This window comes from Gadus macrocephalus, chromosome 10 (genome assembly GCF_031168955.1).
Source record: "Gadus macrocephalus chromosome 10, ASM3116895v1".
Classification (NCBI taxonomy): Eukaryota; Metazoa; Chordata; class Actinopteri; order Gadiformes; family Gadidae; genus Gadus; species Gadus macrocephalus.
This window is the reverse complement of record NC_082391.1, coordinates 13,443,795-13,467,746: the sequence shown is the minus strand read 5'-3', so window position 1 is coordinate 13,467,746 and position 23,952 is coordinate 13,443,795. Positions and strand designations below refer to the sequence as shown.

The window sequence follows — 23,952 nt, the reverse complement described above, 5'->3', positions numbered from 1 at the left end:
CATAAAACAAACAAAAACACACAAACACACGTGCATACACACACAAACACAAAAACTAACAAGCACACAAACACACCAACTGACACACACACAAACACAAGTACAGACAAACACACAAACTAACAGAAACAACACACAAACCCACAAACCCACATATACAAACTAACTAGCTCACACAACCAAACAGACACACACGCACGCCAAGGCGGTAAACCCTGCAGTAGCTGCAGTTTGCCTGTCACTCCTTGCCAGAACCTCTCAGAGGGTAATGATTCAACACGGCCGTGTGCTTCCCAGATTAGGGGTATAGCTTTAAATCCCGGTGCTTTGGCCCGGACCACAGCACACACACAGCAGCCGGGGGAACACACGGCGCCACCCTCCATGTTTAGAGGCAACAGTCAATGTTCAGCGCACTTTTGTTGCAAGCATATTTTAAATAAAATCGGTGATTTGCACTGTAGCCACAAAACATCTGAGGAACATCGTTTATGATTTGACGGATCGGGATATTTGGGGAAGGGACATGATGTCATCTGTCATATCAGATTAATGTCTGAAAGTTAAACGGCACCCTTTTCAAAAAAATAAAAGGATATGCAGATGAGTTACGAGTATTGTTCAGGTTCAGAGTAGTTTCCAACTATATTTGGATAAAGAATAAAAATTTGTTTTCACTTGTTCTCATTTCAAGGTGACTTTGACCTACAACCTGCAATCTAAACAGGAGTTATTTAGAAGGAATCAAGGCACTGTGCATGGAAGAATAAGTAGTGAGGTTTGGGTCTTGACTCGTCAGAACTCGTCGTTCTTGGTGCTCGACATTAGAGGGTTAATCATATAAGGATGTGGGGTGCCAATCCGATCCGACCTCCCATGGTGCACCTCACCCTACTCTAATTGCTTTCACTTTCATGGGCTTTCATGCATTTTATCTTTTGATGGTCGCACAATGTACACACCGTCCGATCGACTGTGTTTCTGAGGTATAGGTCGACTCAAACCACTGAAGGTTCATATAGGCGTTTGAGACGGGTGCATCAATAGGAGCTGTGCTCTAATTTGGTTTCCTTCAGACGTTCTCCTCACCACATAGCCAACAACATAGCAGCGGCTTACTTGTAGGCCAGTGTGGCGCTGAAGTGCTGCTTGATGTAGGCCTCCAACACCGTGTTGAAATGCTGGAACTTCCTGTCGGCAATCAGACCTATGATGTAAATCTGAGAGACGGAGGGATAGAGAGAGTTAGAGGCATGATGAGAGGGGGAGAGAGAGAGCGACAGCGAGCGGTGGAATTAGAGAGGGGTGGGGTAGGATGAGGTGGGTGAGATACATAGAGAGTGACAGACAGACAGACAGCGGTGTGGGGTGAATGTCGAAGTGGCATGAGGCAACGCCATCGTCTGAGGGAGTCATCTGGGAGGCGAGATGGATAGACATGTTTACCCGTGTTAAGGAGGACTGATGTGGGAACGGATGGGAAGATGGCAGACAGGCCCCATGCGGAGACACTCTGACAAGAGCCCTGACAGGGATACCCACCGCAGAGACGACGCAGACACACACACACACACACACACACACACACACACACGCAACACGCAAACTCACCAGGGCGTCGAAGACGAGGAAGTCGTAGTCGTCAGTCTGCGAGTGCTCCATCATTATGTTAAACAAGGCGTCCAGGGTGTCCTGCAGGAACTGCACGTGCACACGCACGACCACACACATTCGCAGACACAAACAAACACACACACACACACGTTTGCAGACACACACACAGATACACACAGATTTGCAGACATACACGCACTCAAACATTCACAGAAACACACACAGATATACGCGCACACACACACACACACACACACGTACATACACAGACACACACAGAGACATCGAGTTAAAATAAATATGGAAATATATTTAAATGAACCTCCCATATAGGGATAACCCTCCTAGTGAATGCATATGTGTGTGCGTCAGGGTGTGCAGGCTGACCTTGACCACCTCCTCTCCATCAATGAGTTTGAGCTTCTCCAGGTTTTCCCTGAGAAGTTCCGGTCGAGTCCTCCACTTCAGCAGCCCCAGCAAGCCCACTTAAAGACATCCAAGGTTGTACTCGTCAAACACACAGGAGGTGAAACACAACACAGGTCCAAGTCCATGGCTTCGAAGGTCCAAGTCCAAACATGGTCGCCTATTCATATACTGGCAGGGTCAATGTGTTGGAGTGTTGATCTTCCCTCACATTTGTCCATTTTAATGCAATAAAGTAAAGCGTTGGAAGTACTGACATTGTTGTATCAATTAATTCATGCTGACACGATTCGTAGTCATTCAGCAGATGCTTAATATAGTCCTCCAGCCCGGAAAGCGATGATTACGCTCTGAGCCAAATGCGTCATTATAACATAATTGACATAATAAACACAGATTCTTTATCTGAATGACTAAATAAAACATGAACCACTGAAACTAAAGCACAGCTGATATGCAGCCGGGCCCAACCTGGCTGTGCCCCGTATAAATCGTCTCCGCCCCCCCCCCCCCATGTCCCTGCCATTAGTTCCACCGCTGTTTGACAGAGGAGCAACAGCCAGGCCGCTGTTCTGCTGGCCAGCCGACTCTCTCTCCCCCCTCGCCGGCCAGCAGCTTGTCCTTCAGCGAGCCATGCAGCACATCTGCTGGTTGACCCCCGGACCACCGCTCAGGCATCACATGAAATATGGGGATCTCTGTCAGTGTGTGTGTGTGTGTTTGTCAGTGTGCGTGTGATGTAACCGCATAGGTGATTTATACTGAAGGAGAATATTCATTATAGTGATGGACTGGTTTCCTCAGTAACAGATGCTACAGCATCTGTCTCAGAGTGTTCTCCTTGTCTGTTCTCTCATTGCACGCCTGTGTGTGTGTGTGTGTGTGTGTGTGTGTGTGTGTGTGTGTGTGTGTGTGTGTGTGTGTGTGTGTGTGTGTGTGTGTGTGTGTGTGTGTGTGTGTGTGTGTGTGTGTGTGTGTGTGTGATGCATGGCTACCTTTAAGTGTGAGATGCAGGAGAAAATTATGACACTCTCAATTAATTTACAAATCCCAATGATGCTTTTACTTTCGAAAAAAAAGCACAGTGAGATCCAAACGTACAGCTGGATTTGATCACCGATCAATTCCCTAGAGCTACATTGGAGTTCCCTTTATATTTAACCCGCCCCACTACAGAATTGGGGTGGAGCAATTACTGACTGCCAAGGGACTCTTAAAGCTGGCCTGAGAAACAAGCACGCCACAGTGCTGGGGACTTGGTGAGAGTACAGGTTGCAGTCTAGAAATGGAGGCTTTGGAACAATGTGGATAGCCCCGGGCACCACATCGATCTACCATGGAATTGATACAGCTTAGGAGTTCTTTGGGGTTCTTTATTGATATTTGAGCATACTTAGCAGTCCGAACCACACACACACACACACACACACACACACACACACACACACAGACAGACAGACACACACACACACCCTCCAACCCACACACACACATCCCCCCACACACACACACAGAAAAACATGTTGCCAACCAACCAAACACACAACCAACAACACAAACATAAAAAAAACACACAAACACAAACATACCCCCACCAACCCACACACGCGCACAAACACAGAGACAAACATCCCCCCCCCCCCCCCCCCCCCCCCCACACACACACACACACAGAAAAACATGTTGCCAACCACAAACACAAACAAACCCCCACCAACCCTCCCATGCAGACACACAGATACACACATCCCCCCCCACACACACACACAGAAAAACATGTTGCCAACCAAACACACAACACAAACAAAGAAAAACACACAAACATACCCCCACCAACCCACACACACACACACACAGAGACACACCCCCCCACCCACCCCCCCCCACGAGGCCTTACCGTTCTGGGTGAGTTTGGTGGAGCAGACCAGGGTAGAGATGGCGAAGCTGTCCCTGGAGCTGACCGACAAGCCCCCCCCGCCGCCCGACAGGTTGCTGGAGCTGCGGCCCAGGCCCCCCGCCTTGTGGGGGTCCCCCTGCTGGGAGCGTGTGGAGGGCAGCAACAGGTAGGAGCCCACGTCCTCCATGCGCTTACTGTCACCCTGCCCGGGGGGGGGGGGGGGGGGGACACACACAGGGGTGAGGCCACAGATAGTCCAGGTACTCTCACACACACGCGCACGCACGCACACACTCACGCACACACTCACATACACACGCACGCACACACACGCACACACACACACACACACACCAGGTACTCTCACACCCACACGCATACTCACATACACAGGCAGGCAAACACATAAACACACACACAACCACCTACACGCGCACGCACACACACACACACACACGCACATAAACACACACACGCGCGCACGCGCACACACACACACATGCACGCACGCACACACACACACAACCACATAGACACACACACCCGGCGGGTGAGATATCAGTAGGGGCATGAGGAGTCTATGTGTTTGCGCTCATAGAAACCTTAACTCACTCTAGAGGCTAGGTGCTAGCTGTTAGCGGCTAAGTGCTAGGAGCTAAACATGATTTAAAATGTGCTGTGTGAGAATTGCTCAGAGGTCTACTTATAAAATACAAGATGTACCAGGGACAGGGGACTGAATGCAGAACATGAATGATTCACCAGCGTCGGACCGGAGCTACGTCTGACAGGTCTGACACAGCCAATAAGAGCTGAGCTTTGAGGGCCCTCGCTATGTATCAGACGTTAAACGAGTGACACAGTGACGTATTGCTAATGAATGCATACAGGCAGAGACTAAAACCCAGCAGTACATTACTTTGATCAAATATATACCATTTGGTAAATGCTTTTATCCAGAGTGTCAAACCAGTACTGCGAGTAGGGTTCATACATTCCTAGCATGCTGGGAACAGACCCCTAAATCAAAGCTCTACACCTAATTGTCCACATAATTGGTCCTAATCTCATCAAACAAATGGTCCTAATCTATTTGTTGGATCCTAATCCATTTATATTTAATCACCCATGGCAGTTCCCGAAGACCCAGAAAAACCCATGACGAAAAATAGTGGTGGTTTGCATAATCGAGCTGCAGTCATTTCTTTAAGAAACGTTGTAGCTAAGGGCCAGAGGGAGGTGAGGATGAGGGGAATAACCTATTAGGAGAGACTCTTCTTTGGGGAACGTCTTTGGGGAACGAGGCCAAGAAGCCTCTTCGAGTATGGGCTAAAATGGGGGAAGCTGGGACAGGACATTGGAATATTGGTCTTGAAGGGCGTATGAAAACCGAGGGGGAAAAGAGCTGGAGATAAAATCCCCCAGTGTAAACATTGTGCTCCTACCCACTCCAATAACCATCTCACTTTTAATCAACGCTGTTTGTGCAACCGTACCTCATGACCTCAAGCCTCATCCAGCTCCCCCTCCAATAACTTCCCCCCAGGAGGGTGACCTCTTGCTTCCTCAGACTCGGGCTGTGACCTCTTATTCTCCCGATAAAAACATTCAATGAATGGAGGGGGCAGCAAAAGTATGAAAGTGAAGAATAGAGGGTGAGGGAGAGGGGTGAGAGGGGGTGAGAGAGGGGTGCCACGGAGGGGACGGAGGTCTGGAGGGGATTGGGGGGATAACGAGAGATAAGGGAGAGCGAGGGAGGGGGGGGACAGGGGGGGCACAGGGGGGGGAGTGCCACGTCATTGCGAGAGTAATTAATCTTCATTGCATTTGGCATTTAATCAATAGGGGGATTCACTCTTAGCTGCGGCTCATTTGGCAGGAAATCCATTTGGATTCACTCAACTTGTCGTCGCGGCGATAATCTCCGTCCGCACCATACACATCTGTGACGGGCTGTGCGAAAGGTCACGGCAAAAGGTCACGGCCGGATCGACTTCGCAAACTTTTTGTTTTGCTTCCCATACTTTTGGTCCAAAAAAAATTGAATTTCTTTAGCGCGTTTGACAACAATGGTTGTCACTGGAAGAGCGTCACCGTGAATACTTTCACGTACCCACACAATTCTGTACACTAGTGTCAACCACGCTTTAGCAACAACCAGCTTGTCAGGGCTCAGGATTGAACTAGCAACCCTTGGCTGGATTGTGATTACTCGCTCTTACTTCAGATACCTCAAGGACACGGTAAACCAGGGGTTAAACATTGGATGTCATACGCCAACGGGCATTTCAAGGAACCACCTCCAATTACAGACTCTCCCTTGACCCGCGAGCCCTCCGGAAAATCCATTGAAAAGTCGTTGCTATGCTGACCCCACTCCAATCACACGGAACCCAACGGAACTGAGCCGTCTTTCAACTATTCAACACTTTAGGTGTCTCAAAGGTAGGCTGGCACTAAACAGCGTGGTTTATAACGTAACAGTGCGTGATAAACGGGATGAAAGGGGCTGGCCAGCACTGCCCAGCAGGATGTCAAAGTGCACAACAAAAGAATTTGAGGCAAAGTCGACAGAAATCTATAACCAAGGAGCAACTGACGTCTGGCCAACTATTGGCTTTCATCCTGCCTAGCCAGGATTGGATTGCACAATTCCAGCTCCCGGCAATACCGACAATAAAAAAGAAAGTCCCTTTCTGCTGATCTGGCTCCCAGGGGAGGCTGCTGCCTATTACACTTTGCTAAGGGCAATGGGACTGCATTGTTGCCCAGTCCTCCACAGGGTGTTATGGAGACACACACAAAGGACACGGCTGCACTTGCACTCACGCACACACGTGTAATTAATGATCATTTGGTGAACATATGTGGGGGTGGAAGGTTAATGGTGTATCTGGCTCATACAAGCCCGTACATGCAACCGTACGGACTCCGTGTCTGAAGGGAAATCACAAAGGACTTAATGCTCGGAAACAGAAACCATGTGGAATCAGAGCTGTCCTCTTAGGAAATACGATATACACTTCTTTATTGAGATCATGAAACCATATTAGAAATATTATTGCTTTTGCAATAACAAATTGTGCTGTGGGTTTTCCGGATATTTATCTGCTAATATTTTTCTAAGGGAGTGCAGTCGCAGAGTTTCCTTGTTTAATTTAGACGTGATTTTGCAATAATAATGTGCACAGACCTTTTTACCTGGTTAGATCTTATTTCAAATTCAGTTTGACATTTCACAGTTATTAAGATATTCTCAAGTTAATATACCTGGATAAGTCAGTACACAGTTGTATTAACTATAATACTTTGTCACAAAAATACTTGCACGTGGAATCGATAGCAGGAGACAATTGAGAAAGACTTACAATGCTTTTGCCTTATAAATAAGTCAAGAAGCTCGCTAACTTATTTGTCTGAAAATTATTCTTCCAGCCTTTGTAAAGCTATTTAATCTTCCACGGAGAGGTCTGCGGATGAGGTGGGGATGAATAAATTCTAGTAAAGCCTTTAAATAAATCAGAAGTGCACTGGCGTGTACATAGTTTTGTTTCAACCATTTGTTTTTTTTAGTGGACCCTTGGTCTCTAGAGAAGGTTCGGTTGAGCTGTGTGCCAAGAGTTGAGTTGTGTGCTCGGTGTAAACTAAGGTGGCAGTCGAGTTGTGTGCTACATATAAAGTTTTGTGCAAGGGATAAAGGTGTGTCTTTGGCATAAAGTTGCGTGAAAGGGGGTGCAAAGTTGTGTGTCAGAAGTAAAGTTGTATGTTAGATGTAAAGTTGTTTAGTAAGTGTAAAGGTGTTTGTTTGGTGTAAAGTTGTGTATTAAGTGTAAAGTTGTGCTTTAGATGTAAAGTTGTGTGCTAAGTATAAAGTGGTTTGATGCGTGTAAAGTTGTGTGTTTGGTGCTTTTTTGGTGTTATGTTGTGTTCTGGGTTATATGCTGTGGGTCTAGGAGAAACGATGTGTGCTAGGTGGTATGTGGTCGATTACTTGGATAGTTGTGAGCTAGTATCCCACCTTGAAGACCACCAGGTCATGAAGGCCGTCCTGTAGGACCGTCCCGTCATCCTTCAGCAAACGGACAAACGCCATGGCAAAGTTCTTCTCACTCTTATCCTTGGCTAGAGAGAGAGGGACAGAGAGAGAGAGAGAATAAGAAAGGGAGAGAGAGAGAGAGAGAGAGAGAGAGAGAGAGAGAGACGGAGCGAGAGAGAGAGAGAGAGAGAGAGAGAGAGAGAGAGAGAGAGAGAGAGAGAGAGAGAGAGAGAGAGAGAATAAGAAAGGGAGAGAGAGAGAGCGAGAGAGAGCGAGAGAGTGCGAGAGAGAGCGAGAGCGAGAGCGAGAGAGATAAATGATATACAGTTTACTGGGGGGTGGGTGGCCAAATCAAAATATTTCTGCAATGTATGCAAAACTATTTGAAAAATGTCTCAGGCATGCCAAATAGTCTAGAAATAATTAAAAACCAGACCCAACTGTAAATAACATTGTTTGCGAGCGGGTGCTTGTCTTTGTTTGGGCAGGTGCATAAGTGTGTGTGTGTGTGTGTGGTGTGTGCGTGTCTGTGTAGAAGAATTCTGCCTGGGGTGTTCTTCCTTGTGGCTTTCAATCAGATATCCCCCCCCAGGGTTATTCAATTCTCCAGCCAAGAGGTGGCTGGAGCGAAGAGGGTGTGGGGGGGGGAGAGGGATGGATTTAATATTTTTTGGACTCACACTCTTGCGAGGAGCGGTGCCGGAACATGAAGCGCAAATGGATCCTCTGCATTTCCTCCAGCGGGATGGACACCTGGGGGACATCTCAACACAGTTACATCACCCCGACCATAAGCCATCGTCCCTTTGCAGCACACTGTCCTACATGCACACTCACACGCACGCGCACACACACACACACGTACGTACACGACGCACGCTCGCATTCATGCACGCATGCACGTACGCACACTCACACACACGCCGGAACAGAGACACAAACACACACACACCCACGCACACACACACACACATATATATATATATATATATATATATATATATATATATATATATATATATATATATATATATATATATATACACACGTGTTAATGAATATTCAGACACAATATGTTTGTTTTCTTCTTCGCCCCATATTTTACCCCAATCTAGGGGCTTCCTAATATAATCTGTTCCATCAAGGCAGGCCCCTAAAGACTAGCGGGCTGTGCTATCAGTGATGCTAGTGGGTGGAGCTAGCGGGCGCTGCTGGTGGCGCTGCCAGCGGCGGCCCCACAAGGAGCAGGAAATTATATAAACAAGACATCTAACACACACAAACCCGAGGACTATTAATGTCTGCTGAACACCACCCCGAAATAGATGTAACTCTCCAGACAACGGCCTTACCAGAGAACACACACACACACACACGCACACGCACACACACACACAATCAAGCTAACAGGATGCACACTCACAGTCACGCACACACTTACACACAAACACACACACACACATGCACCATCAAGCTAGCATGATACACACACACACACACACACACACACACACACACACACACACACACACACACACACACATACATACATACCTTAATGGTCTCCATCCAGCGGGGCTGTTTGATTTGGTAGTAGATGACAGATCTGTACTCGTTGACGGCCTTATCGCCGGCTCCCAGACAGATGGAGTTCTTCAGGGAGCATGCACAGAGAAGGAGAGAACATCATTCCCTTGTATGATTGCGTGTGCACGTGTCAGACAGCACGAGGGCCACAGGGGGACAGGGCAGGTCAAGCACTGGACCATGAGGCCTTGTTCCTTCCATTTCAGCAACCCAGAGACACGCACGCACACACAAACACACAAAGACAGACACACACACACACAAAGATACACTCACAGACATAAAGACACACACACACACCACCCATCTATTCATGTATTACAGATTACAGGTTTAATTTTCATAACACAGACCACCTCCGCCTTCCTGCCCGCTCAACCTCCACACCCACCGGTACCACCTTCCCCTGCTCGTCGCACACCAGCATGATGACCTCCACGTTCTTCTGCGTGGTCTTGTTGTACTTGTCGAAGTCGCCGCCCTGCAGGGTGAGGTAGATGTCGTTGCGAACGTCCCCCGGCATGATGATCTCGGGGAAGCCCAGCTTGCGCGCCACCGCAGTACTGCGGTCCACCAGGTGGGGGTGCTCCTTGCGGATGTGTACGATGTCGCCAACCAGGGCCTTCATGGTCACCCATAGTCCTGGGGAAAAAGGGGAGAAGAAGATGCACACAAGTCAACGGACTCCTTTGATACAGGGAATGGAACACAATGGGAAGAAGTTAGACACAGGACGGCGAGCATTTGTCTTGCAAAGAAGTTTATCGGAAACATTATCGGGTAGAAAATAAAAAGAATGAAGCCGGAAATTGAGCCTCCGACTGAGGTATTGATTGGACGATCAACGATCATGTTTGCCGTTTTTTAGATTGTCCAATCAATACTATTTACTTCCTCCCAACTAGTAAAATGTTGAATAATGGAATAATAATAAATCCCGGTCCATTTTTCCGTCAATGCGAGAACAAAAAAGCTAATCTTTATTGTCCGAGAAAGGAACAGGTTCTTGCGGTTGATAATTAGGTGTACTGCCTACTACCGACAGAACCCTAAGCCAAGCCATACATCTTGATCTGCGCGTAGAGCATTTGCTACAAATTTACACATTAGCAGCTTTCCATGTATCTATGAACTAATTGCTTCAATTAGGGACGCCCTGCTGATCCTGTCGGGCCCCCACGTAAGTGTGATTTAGGGCCAGGGTGGAGGCTTTAGGAGGGATTTCCTCCTATAGTCACCATTCCATTAGAATGGTGGTTCGACCGCGGCCGATGAAATGGGGACTAGACACTAGAGTATCGATCCATCGCAAAAGCGTCACTTCTAGGTGGAAGAGGAAGAGGACGAGGAGGTAAAAAGAGAAAGAGACAACGATGTACAAGGGCATTGCGTTCCTGAAGTCATCGCTCTCTGGCAGTCACATAACAGAGAGAGACAGAGATAGAGTGTGTGTGTGTGTGTGTGTGTGTGTGTGTGTGTGTGTGTTTGAGATACGGACACACCAGCAGGGTTCTGGTACTGCGGGCTACACGTCATGCTGCTACTCCGAGGGTCAGGTAACGAAGGGCAGATAGGATCCGGTGTCACCCCAGTCATGATTTATTCCGGTCAGAATGTTCGGCGACATCCCATTAACAGTCGGGCTGCGGTACAAACGGCTGTAAGCGGGCTCCTAGTGGCCACAACTACTACAGTGTTTCCCCTTCGTGTATCCAGTGGCACAGCGCCCCCCGCTGGATTACTAGCGCTACTGTAATGAATCGCTGCTATGTATGGAGAGAAAACTCATGATGATACTGTAGGTAGCTCTTGAATGGCGAAGCATTAAGAGAAAAAGTTAAAAAAACAGGCGCCTCGATAACAGAAAGTAGCTAACATATTTGGTTGTGTAGAACAGAAGCGACAGTATTATGAATCCCAGATGATGGGATGGCTGCAAATTGCAGGATGAAAACTGTATTTGTTCAAGGATTACTGTCGAAAAAGGGCTGTTACCTTGACCTCCACTGTCTCCTCGTGATGCCGTCACTTTGTTCAACAACGTGTGGAGGAAGTCATTCTCAGCCACCACCCTGAAGTCACACACATAGCAGCACACGCAATGTTAACCAGCACATCCTATACATAGATATGGTGATATGTGTACATAAAGAGTGAGCAAATACAGAGCAAAGCAACAAGAGAAGGAGGGTTGGATTGAGAGACGATGGAAAGAATTTGAGAGAGAGAGGAGAGAGAGAGAGAGAGAGAGAGAGAGAGAGAGAGAGAGAGAGAGAGAGAGAGAGAGGAGAGAGAGAGAGAGAGAGAGAGAGAGAGAGAGAGAGAGACAGCCAGACAGACACAGAAAGAGTGTGGGGACAGAGAAAGAAAGAGAGAGAGAAATTGAAAGAAAAAGAGACAGAGAGACCAAGGCAGACAGAGTGAGTGTGGGGGGGAGAGGTAGAGGCATAGAAAGAGAGTGTATGGAGAGAGAGAGAGAGAGAGAGAGAGAGAGAGAGAGAGAGCGAGAGCGAGAGCGAGAGAGTTTGGGAGAGAGGGTTAGAGAGAGAGGAGAGGCAGAGAGAGAGAGAGAGAGAGAGAGAGAGAGAGAGAGAGAGAGAGAGAGAGAGAGAGAGAGAGAGAGAGAGAGAGAGAGAGAGAGGAGAGAGAGAGAGAGGAGAGAGAGAGAGAGAGAGAGAGAGAGAGAGAGAGAGGACCGTACGGATGGAAGGGGATGAAATGCTGCTTGTCTTCATCACAATCCGTCTTCCCCTTGATGATGTCACTGATGTCCATCACTGTCAGCAAACCGAAAAGCAAACAAAAATAAAAGGAATAAATCAACGGTCCGGGATGACGAGACAGAAATAAATAAAAAATATGCTTCCGACCATCAACTCTGCATCTGCTGAAGCATTGGCCCCCTGCCTCAAAATGCATTCATCGTACAGCTTTTCATTTTTGCCTAAAACCAAAGGCTTCATTTATTGCTTAAAATCCAGGAGGGGAAATATAAGAAAAATCCAAAGATGGTCCTATAAAATGAATTCACCTTCTCTAAACAAACAACATTAGTTTAGAAAACAGATGAGAAGATCAAATGAAATTGACTCTATTTATCTCCATGTGTGAAGAAATTATTAAATCTTGATTGCTACAAATAAAACGATTCCTGCTTTGTCGGAAAAACCCACTCACACAAACACAGGTTTCTAAATTCTGTGGTCTCCGAACACAGAGATTAGGGAATGCCATTTAATATGATGATCTGAAGCCGCTCTCCTCTACCACAGGCCTAGCGGGGGGAATCAAATGTCCATTAAACGCGACACAGCTGTACTGGGACCACATTTTCAGCCGCATACACAGACTCACACACATGCTGACACACACACACAAACTCATGCTCACACACACGCAGACACACAAACACAAAATACAGTTAAAATGTACAGAATGGGAACTCATCGGGCAAACCGGATGAAAAGAAAACAGTTTGGGAAGAAGAAGATTGTCCAGCCAGGGCTTAACATTGGCTTCTGAATTATATATCTTAAGGAAATGTTCTGTGCTTTTTTATTTTTTTCAATTTAGACAGATATATCTTCCATTGCAGAATTTATAACATTGCATGAGATTCTCCCTGGTTTCTCTTGTTTATCTGTTGTTATTTTGGGTGCTTCCATCGTGGCTTCCACCTTGTGTACATTTACTTAAATCATAAATGCACCACACAAAAATCGAATCAAATATCACCCAGATTAAATTAGCTACGCCCTCAATCCCACTTACAATATGTTGTTACTATCAACCCCTTGATTAAACAAACACCATGGAGCCTGTTGTCCAATTACGTTACCTCCTTCTCCCAATCAGGCTTTGATGAGCATTTCCTCGCCCTTATAAGGACCCGGGTGGGTGTTGCAAATATGGGCATGGGAAGCCATTTGAAAGTGATCAAGGCTGTTTGTATGTCCTTGTGAGATCACAGCTACAGTGCATTATGCACAGCCACAACCGACTCTTGAACCAACACCAGTCGTACCTGCCACCCCGAACGGCCGTCTGAGGTTCTGAGTGCACTTCTTGGTGTTCTCCTTCAGATCCATCATGCCCACTCTCACGATCTGACAGATGAGGAAGATCCTCTCTCTGTTCAGGTCCTTGTTCCCCAAGTCCTGGTTTGCAAGGGAGGGAGTATGTGTGTGTGGGGGGGGGGGGTACAGGCATAGGTGAGAGAGGCAAGACGGATGGATGGACATAAAATCGTTCAATTTTTTCACGTTATATCATTTGTTATAAGATGTTATTTTAAGCTCCATTATTTCCAAATCGATTTCTTATTTGTGTATGTGTGTGTGTGTTTGTGTGTGTTTAAAGTGTTTGTGTGTATGCATGTGTGTGTATGTGTGTGTCCATGTGTGTGTTCCCTGTGTGTGTGTGTGTCTTTGTGTGTGTGAGTGAGTGTGTGTGCGCGTGTATTCCCTATGTGTGTGTGTGTGTGTGTGTGTGCGTGCGTGCGTGTGTGTGTGCGTGCGTGCGTGAGTCAACATCAACCATGGATGAGCATGTGCGAGGGTAGCGTGTGGTTAAGAGGAAGGTGAAGGTAGTGACAGGAGGCACCAGAGCTGACTGGGCTACAGAGGTGCAACAGTGCCCTCTAGTGCTGCCTTACCGTAAAGACAACTTTCAGGTTGTTCAGCATTTCGATCTCCCTCGGGAAGCCTTTCTTGCCCCAGCGCACCATGTAGTTCTCACTGAGGAAGACAGTCAGGACAAACACAAAGACTTTACTATCATGTTTTATGTATATAATTCAGTAACGTGACACCCAATGCCTTTTAACAGATCTGTATCAATGCGCTACAAATCAACATTAACGACAATGTATAAATTGAACTTTGGTCCAGATATTTCCTTAGCCGCGCCAAAATATATGCCCTAAGTACAGAGGAAGATCTTTTGAACTTCAGCTTGAATAAGTAGATAAAAATAACAATACGTTACAGAGGAAAGTCCCTGATGCAATCATTGTTGTTCACTGGGGTGAGGCTGAATAATTCACCACAGAGGTTCCTTCTTTCAGGGGAGGTTTGACTCCCACCACAAGCTCAGATTTGTGACGCTGATGCCACACCAGTCCTACATTATTATCTGGTAATTGTTCACAGGAGTGCGTCATACCTTACATATTGAAGTAGTATGCAAATGTATGGATACACCGAGGTAGGTATTATCTTCCAGGTTAGTTCCGAGAGCTAAAATGCTGCTAGTCAAACAGTAAGATGGGACGGAAGTATCAGAATGAAATGAAGAAATAGAGCAAAAGACAGAGAGAACAACAAAACCAAAGTACTGACTTGAGTTATTTGTGTGAAGGACCGTTGTGTGTGTGTGTTTGTGTGTGCATGTGCAAGTGTCTGTGTGTGTGTATGCGCGTGTCCGTGTGTGTGTGTGAAGGTATCTCTCCACTCCAGGCGGCTGCAGTGATTGAGACACATAAGCTGACAGACACCGTGGCTCTGGTATCACTCCCCTCTGAAAGCACATGCCAAACCCCTCTCGCTGCCACCTGGTGGCTGCAGGCTACGGTGCGCCCCAGCATTGTTCTCGTTTAACTAACGCAGCGCCAAAGACACAAAACCAAAGGAAAAACAAGAGCCAGGCTGCTGGAAGAACAAAGGAAAATTGTGTTTTTTGTGTGTGTGTGTGTGCGCGCGCGCGCGTGCGTGTGTGTGTGTGTGTGTGTGTGTGTGTGTGTGTGTGTGTGTGTGTGTGTGTGTGTGTGTGTGTGTGTGTGAGTATTGTTTTCTGTTTGTGTGTGTGTGTTTGTGCATTGTTTTCTGTTTGTGTGTGTGTGTTTGTCTATTGTTTTCTGTGTGTGTGTGTGTGTGTGTGTGTGTGTGTGTGTGTGTGTGTGTGTGTGTGTGTGTGTGTGTGTGTGTGTGTGTGTGTGTGTGTGTGTGTGTATATTGTTTTCTGTGTGTGTGTGTGTGTGTGTGTGTGTGTGTGTGTGTGTGTGTGTGTGTGTGTGTGTGTGTGTGTGTGTGTGTGTGTGTGTGTGTGTGTGTGTGTGTGTGTGTGTGTGTGTGGGCTTGTGTGAGTCTGTAGTTGAACATGTGCCTATAGAGAGGATGCCTTGCTTCTCCAAAGAGGTATGACCTTTATTCAGAAAGCAGGCACAACTTTTCTTCATGCTCGTGTGAGTCATCTCTTCTGGAAGTTCAAAATTAACTTAGTGCTTAGACTTTAATCACCGGAATGAAATTGTGTGTCTATATTGAATTATAAGGGTGTGTTTTAATTCATTTCAAGATCTGTCTGGATGAAATGAGTTGTTTTCAAAGGCAGGTTCATGTTGCTCAGAACGGAGCAGCCAAGACCTTATTCTGTACTTTTCATCAGTACTTTCTATGACAATCCAACACGATCCCATTTAACGTATATGGATCCACCAATTTCAAAATAAGAGCGGACAGAGAGGGTATGTTGTGTGTCTGTTTCTTTGTATTCTACAGTTAGTCAATGTATGGAATGTTATTGTATCTTATTCGACTTCAGGAACGTTTATGTTAATATAATGTGCAATTGCATAATATTTATCTATTTATATCTACCTGTGGTTCTTTTTTTAGATGCAATTACAATGATGTGCAATATTGCTCACTTGTTATTTACTTTTACTGTTTGTCCATTTTTGTTGCTTGTCAATTGTACGGTCTGTTGACTGACTGAGTTCCTTGATACCTGATTTGCCCCAAGGGGATGAATAAAGTATTTAACTATCTATCTATCTATCTATCTATCTATCTATCTATCTATCTATCTATCTATCTATCTATCTATCTATCTATCTATCTATCTATCTATCTATCTATCTATCTATCTATCTCCATCTGTCATACTTGAGGAGAGGGAGGAGGAGGAGGTGGATTGTGAAGACATAGAAGCTACCTTATTATGGTCTGCTGAATGGGGTGGCACAGGGACATGAGCGATAGAGAGAGACAGAGAGCAGGAGAGAGAGTCAGAGAGTGAGAGAGTGTGAGCGGTACCTGATTATGGTCTGTTTGTTGGGGTCGTACAGGGACATGAAGAGCTCAGAGTCCTCTCCGATGCGACACACAAAGTTCCTGACGAACACGTAGAGGCTGTGGGTCGGCGAGGACTGGATGCGGGCCGACATGGCCGAATGGTCAGCCTGCACGTTGGACTGGAGGGGCAAGAAGGCGTCAGTACCACGGACGGACAGACGTGAAACCTGCTCTCTGATGACTTCACTCTCTGGAAGTCACGCTGTGGCCTCCTCCCTTCCTTCTAAACCAGGGAGGATTCGAGGAAACGATCGCACGATCGACGGAACGTCGAAAAGTGTATCCAAATTTGTTCGTTTTGGTTCTGGAACAAATATCGGACCCTGAATCAGAGTAGTAGAACCCCTTTCCCCACAGTGAGGCATGGTCCTCCAAACCCTGCACTGAATTCAGCGTGAGGGCGACTAGCCCAACGACGCCTACAGGTACAGGCCCACGGGCGTTGGGATTCGAACCCAGAACCTTTGTGGCTGGGAGCACACCCACCTGCTCCTCCTTGATGCGCTCGTTGATCTTGGTGGTGGCCTCCTCGTGGGCCCGGAACAGGCTGATCACGCTCGCCCGCTCCGGGTCCAGGACGCTCCCGCTGCAGTCCCGGACCACCAGGTCAAGCTCCAGGATCCTGGGGGGGGGGGGGGGGGGGGGGGGGGGGGAGCACAAGAGGAGAGGAGGTGAGGAGGTTAGGGTGAAGGACCGTGGGTGAGGAGGAGGGGAGGAGGTTAGGGTGGGGGACAAGGGTGGGGTGGGAAGCACCAGAGGAGGAGAGGAGAAAGGTGTGGTTCGTCATCATCATCATCATCATCATCATCTCTTGTCCCCTCCTGGCACACTAGTGTCTGAACATATGGTCCAGCCCTCGCAGTGGGCGGCCGCAGGGCAGCGCCCGGGGAGCAGGTGGGGGGGAGAGTGCTGCACAACTACTCCCCCCGTCCACATTTTTGTGTCCCGGTCGGGACTCGAGCCGGCCACCCTCCGGGCTACCAGTCCAACTCCTGAACCAGTTGGCCATGGACGGTTAAGGGACGGCGTGGCAGGTTAACAGAGTATAGCCGCTTCAAAGAACAAGTGAAGAGTGGATAAGGGAAGGAAGTGAAGGGCAGTGGTACTGGAGGGGAAGTAAAGATTGAGCGAGGGGACACTCTAGTGTCTGCTCGCACGGAGGGCGGTTTGATGAAGGGTTGGAAATAGAAATATGCTTCTACAGTACTAATAAAAAAGTAACTGAAAAAAAAGAAGCATTTGATTTAAATAAAAGGTTCAACATTTATAAAAAGATTGAGAGAAATGGTTTATGGTTCATTACATTCACATCGGAGTGGACCAGTTTGGGGAGGAAAACAAATAAAGAAACGTGAGGGTAAATCGAATGCGTTCGTCAGTTCTTCGTTGCCGTTAGGCGGCCATACTTGTTTCCGTAGTCGATCTTGGAGGTGACCTTCTGCTTGAGGTCCTTGAACTCGTCGTTGGGCAGAGTCCCCGAGAGCAGCTGGGAGCGCCACTCTATCAGCTCCCACATCAGCCCCTGGACCTGCTCCACCCGGCCCCCCTTGTTGGACTGCACACACACACACACACACACACACACACACACACACACACACACACACACACACACACACACACACACACACACACACACACACACACACACACACACACAAACACAAGCACGGGCAAGCACACACACACATACACACACAAACACGCGCAAGAACATTCAAGCAGACACACACAGGCACATACAACCACACGCACACACACGCACACACACACACATGCATACATACACAAACACGTGCAAGAAAACACGCAGCCATACACACACACACAAACACAAGCACGGGCAAGCACACACACACACAGGCACACACACAAGCACGCCCAAGCACAAACACACACACACACAAATAAGAAATGTAATTTCTAAATCGAGAATAACAATGGATGTGGAAATAATAGTGCTAAAATTAACATTTTATATCAAATGATTTGACATGAAAATAATGGTGTGATGAAAACAGATGATGAAATGATATCCTAACAGCGTAACACATGACTGGAGCAAGGGTGCGTGATGTTCTGCACGCCGCAGGCAGTACGGACACACGGACAAAGTAAACGGGGAATGTACCACGAAGAGCTGCTTCCATATGCTGCCCCACTCCCTCAGGGTGGTGGTCACCTCCTTGACCAGGGGCATCTCCGACGACACCGCCTGCTCCTGCTTCCTGTACCACACACACACAGGCACACACACACAAACGCACGTGCACACACACACACACACAGGCACGCACACAAACGCACGCGCACACACACACACACAGGCACACACACACAAACGCACGCACGCACACACACACACACACACACACAGGCACGCAAGCCCAGGCACACACACACACACACACACACACACACGCGCACACACACACAAGCACATGATACATGACCTCTACTTTCCAATCTGTACACGCATTGCATCTTTATTGTATTGATCGTGTGGAGGTTTCAAATGGCTTTTAAATGGCGACGTTAAACTCCCTCCGGCCCCCTAACACACACTCTCCCTGTGGTGTCGTGTGTTGATGCACAACAGCGAGTAGTAAAGGTTGCGTTATAGTGTGAAACAGCCGATTGACTCGTGACTTAACCTACCCTCTCCTCTCTGAGATGGCATCCTTCAGCTGGACGAAGCTGGCTGGGAACGCTCCCTGGAAACAACAGAGAAAGAAGAGAGTTCTTTCATCTCAAATCCTCACTCTAAGCGAGGACACACTGAACATAACTATAAGTTATGCACAGCATGGATAGTAGTATAAATATGAGTACACAATGGGTGATGGATACAGTATAGAGAGTAGTATAACTATGAGTACACAATGGGTGATGGATTCAGTATAGAGAGTAGTAGAACTATGAGTACTCTATAGGTGAGGTATGAACAGCGTGGATAGTAAAAATATGAGTACACTATAGGTGATGGATCCAGTACGGAGAGTAATATAAAAGAGAGAATGAAGCACTCTTGACATTTTTCAGAGCAGGAGCGCGGTGTGCTTTAGGTAGCGGGACAGCACACCACTTCTCCCCATCTCGTTTATCTGGAGCCTGAGCTCCAACCATCCATACCTGCAGGGCTTTGTTCCTGGTCAGGTAGCCTTTGTACCATCCTGGAAGACAAAACACACGCTTGATTTGGAAGGAGGAGAGGGCTGTGGGGTACCAGTGGTGGCACACTGGGGTTGACATTGAAATGTATCTTTTGTTCGCTCACTGTGGAATGAGATCAATGATTTGTGGTTCTGAATGCATGTTATAGGAGTGCACAACACTGGCATAAGTAAGGATTGTTTGGTTCGGTGTTCATTTTGTGCAGTGGCCCTTAAAGCTCAACACACTGCAACTTAAGGACACACATGCATATAGACAAAACCCAAGCTCATTAAGAAAAAGTCATCAATTTGACAACAACAACGGCAACTTAAGGAAACACAACTACACAAAATGACTAAGTGTTTCCAGGAGACATTTAAGACCGACATCGGTGTGGGAAATGAGCTACATTTGAAGTGTTTTTGGCTTAAGATAACATTGCGTTCGCATGATTCCGTTATTACAGCAGAGTCCAGATGGGCTCATCCGTTTTTGGTACCCACTGGAAACACTTCTGCAGCCGTTTGGTGTAATTGCAGCGCACTTCTGTAATGTGTTGTGTCTGTAATGTGTTGTCTGAATGCAATGCTGTCAAATTGCTGTCTTGTTCAGTGTTTTCCTTAGGTTTAGAGCTCCCAGCGTCATCGTACTTTTGGTTCCACCAATAAACGGCAAAGCTTGACAGACACAACAAAAACCAACAAACTCAGCCAAAGTGGAGACGTATGGGAAAGTATAGTTATACTTTATAGGCAAGAGATCATGCGATGAGCATTGCTTACCCTCGCAGGCCTCCTGGATCTGCACTGTGTCGCCCACCTCCAGGGACAGTTGCTTCTCCCCTTGGCCAATGAAATTCCACTTTGCTGAGTTTCCCATTACAAGAAGAACCGAGGAGCATTTGGGAATAAAAAGTGTGAAAAAAACAACACATTTGATTCACAAAATGCGCAGAACAAACATGAAAGAGGAAGAGTCACAATATTCCTGTTAATAATGCTAAAATATTGCTAGTATTATTAAAGTATTGGGTTGATGGTTCAAACCCATTACCTTAGGGCTGGGGGTCAAACTCTGAACCACATGAATATCCTTCTGTTCTATGGCTCAATTTAGGTAACGTTTTTTTAATATCGGCATCAGGGATGGCATCAGCAGGGTGGGTAATAAATAATAAATCACTTTGAACATTGTAATAATAACTTGAATAATTACATATTGAAACATGTTTTTAAGATCTAAAACCTAAATCTAGCTATTGACCGTTCCGTCTCATTTCAATGTTATGTTAGGTTTCCGATTGAACGTGTCTTCATGTTTGTAACCGTCACCACAGATGTAAGGGACCAACAAACAACTGACTTCCTCCTGTCGAACTTCCTGTCTTGTCAACCTGCAGCAATCGGCAGCACTCTCTCTGACGGTAGAGTTAGCATCAGCTAGTCTCCGACTCCTAGTCTCCCGCCACTACACATCAGAGCCCTACCTAGCAGTCATTCTGAGAGTGTCAACAGTATTATAACACTCCATTCTAAGTACTGCGAGAGTAAATAATATTGGTTTGGGCTGTGATTCTGACAATGTGAATAAAACAAGATATAAAATGCATAAAGTGGAGGCCTTATCTGCCCAGCATCTCGCATCATCTTCACCTGAACCCATTTCCTTATCTGCAAGTGTCAGACCCCATGACATTCCAGTTATCTCTCCACTCACTTCCCCTTGACTAACACAGCTTTGGTAACGTTACACAAGTAGGTCAGATGGAGATGTGGATACAACACATAAATTAACTCTCGCCGATCGTCCCAAACATGGCAAAAATTGCCAACAAGTGGGCTATCGTGCAGGGATGTGTAAACGAGGATTTGAGGGCAGAAAGTGTCCGTGATCAGTAAGCTCAGAGGTGTGTGGATACAAGGCTTTTGAACATCAGTCTTTAACATGCCACTTGCCCACATCCTGTCAACCAGGAAGTGATGGTGTCTCTCCATCTTTCTCTCAATCTGCCCTCTCTACTTTCCCACAGCAAGTGCAGTTTGGTGTAATATGTATATGATCATAACAGACACATGGGCACATATACACACACACACACACACAAGCACGCACACACACACACACACACACACACACACACACACACACCTAAGAGCAGAGGTGGATGCTGTCGACTCACCTACACCATATCCCTCGGTCCTGGTCCAAGGGGCCATGGTTGTGCTTGTGCGTTCCCCTCGGCTCACCCTCCTTCTTCCTGGGTCTCTCTGTGTCTGTCCGTTTCTTCTCCTGAAACAGGACGGCCGTTCCACCCCTCACTTCTGCTTTTTTTTTTTACTGTAGGCCTACTTGATAATGGTAAGCCCCACCCCCCTCCCCTTCCTTCCTCTTCTGACTCTGCGGTCTTCCTCCCAGTCAGGGGGGGGCAGTGGGGGACTGAAGACCAAAATACGTGAATAAATCTAAAGTACACATGCAGGAGTCACATGCAGAATTATGTAAAGTGCAGTTCAAGTCAAAGATTGTCAAACCTGGAACCGTGCAAAGAGGTGTTTTTCTTTCCTGGACATATCTCACATAACATGGGGAAAACGTGATTTACGTAGACGTGCCGATTTTGACAGCTGTCAGCAATCAGTTGAGCATGTTAAAAAGCGATGCATTAACGATGCATTCATCGAGAATTGATGAGAGAAAGACGGCAAACTCCTTACGGCTCCTTAATGACATTTTCTAACATCTGGATTCATACATTCGCAATGTTTGTTAAATGACAAAAATAGATAAATACATTTAATAAATCAGACCCACCCCTCAGTTCTGCCAGGAGGTGTTAATCAAAGGCGCTCAACATCATTATTTTGACTGACTTTTAGAAGAGCAGTAGAAGAGCAGAAGAGCGGTTCAAAAAATAAATCACAACAAATTGTCAAAATGTAAATCTCATTAAAATAGCAGATCAGACTCCACCCGTCCTTTTTGTGATGCATGTCATTACGCTGTACATCCACAAGAGGGCAGTAGAAATACGCCGTAGCTCAGTTGTTGGATATGCATTGAGTCTTGTGGTTTGAGTTCCCACGATAAAAATAATGATTACATTGTTTTTGAGAAACCGCGGCTAATTAGGCAAATTTTCCATTATCCGAGGACGCTCCCTAATGCGTTGTTATATCGCAAACCTAAGACCCTGTCATTATAGAAACATGAGGAAATTAAAAGATTAATGGTCGTATTGAAGGAGTAGCGTGGAGCTTATTGTGTGTGTGTTTGTGTGTGTGTGTGTGTGTGTGTGTGTGTGTGTGTGTGTGTGTGTGTGTGTGTGTGTGTGTGTGTGTGTGTGTGTGTGTGTGTGTGTGTGTGTGTGTGTGTGTGTATATCAACTGTTATAGGGAGCATGTTCATCTGGAAAAGGAGATGTTTCCTGTACCCTTAAAGGCACCCAGTGCAACTTTCGAGGCTTAAAAATAAACATTCAATTTCTAGTCTTTTTTACACGTAGTAAGTTTCAATAACTCCATACCATTACATACCGACATTTAAGCAGCAAAGATGAGACGTCGTTGTGTGGTGAGAACTGATACAAAATCGATAACAACAACAATGCCGCCATTTTCTTTATTTTTTGTAACCTACAATAAATAAAGCAGGCTTCCAGTCAATGGAAAAATGGCTTCTCCCCACCGGCGATTGTTGTTGTTTACGATTTTCTATCAGTTCTCACCACACAACGACGTCTCATCTTTGCTCCTTGAATGTCGATATGTAATGGTATGGAGTTATTGAAACTTACTACGTGTAAAAAAGACTAGAAATTGAATGTTTATTTTTCATTGAATGTTTACATAAAGTTGCACTGGGTGCCTTTAATGATGCATTCCCATAACAAGATGTTTGTTGGTCAAATAGTTGTTGGATAATTCATCACATTTGGTTCCTAAAATGATATTAACTTGTAATGTGGAATCAAATAAAGTACATAAAATGTGTGTGTGTGTGTGTGTGTGTGTGTGTGTGTGTGTGTGTGTGTGTGTGTGTGTGTGTGTGTGTGTGTGTGTGTGTGTGTGTGTAAAGATACCTTATCAACTCGTTTTTGTTGGCGGAGACACAGAAAGTTTGACCCGTGAGTCACAAGGAGAAAAAGGGGCAGAGCCTGCAGGTGT

At 46.4% G+C, this 23,952-nt stretch overlaps 1 protein-coding gene across 1 annotated transcript in view; it reads right to left on the bottom strand.

Moving 5' to 3' along the window:
* The window catches only part of LOC132466520 (dedicator of cytokinesis protein 2-like), an 84,733-nt gene extending 62,605 nt beyond the window's left edge, over positions 1 to 22,128 (bottom strand). Inside the window, 20 exon segments of the mRNA XM_060063772.1 lie at positions 1,120 to 1,220; positions 1,612 to 1,701; positions 2,002 to 2,099; positions 3,938 to 4,139; positions 7,956 to 8,059; positions 8,654 to 8,726; positions 9,528 to 9,626; positions 9,952 to 10,202; positions 11,556 to 11,632; positions 12,262 to 12,337; positions 13,585 to 13,717; positions 14,215 to 14,296; positions 16,595 to 16,752; positions 17,120 to 17,255; positions 18,040 to 18,188; positions 18,765 to 18,861; positions 19,292 to 19,347; positions 19,766 to 19,806; positions 20,572 to 20,655; positions 21,969 to 22,128. Coding sequence (XP_059919755.1) covers positions 1,120 to 1,220; positions 1,612 to 1,701; positions 2,002 to 2,099; positions 3,938 to 4,139; positions 7,956 to 8,059; positions 8,654 to 8,726; positions 9,528 to 9,626; positions 9,952 to 10,202; positions 11,556 to 11,632; positions 12,262 to 12,337; positions 13,585 to 13,717; positions 14,215 to 14,296; positions 16,595 to 16,752; positions 17,120 to 17,255; positions 18,040 to 18,188; positions 18,765 to 18,861; positions 19,292 to 19,347; positions 19,766 to 19,806; positions 20,572 to 20,655; positions 21,969 to 22,005 — 2,144 coding nt within the window. The 5' untranslated portion in view covers positions 22,006 to 22,128.
* Positions 22,129 to 23,952: the final 1,824 nt, after the last annotated feature.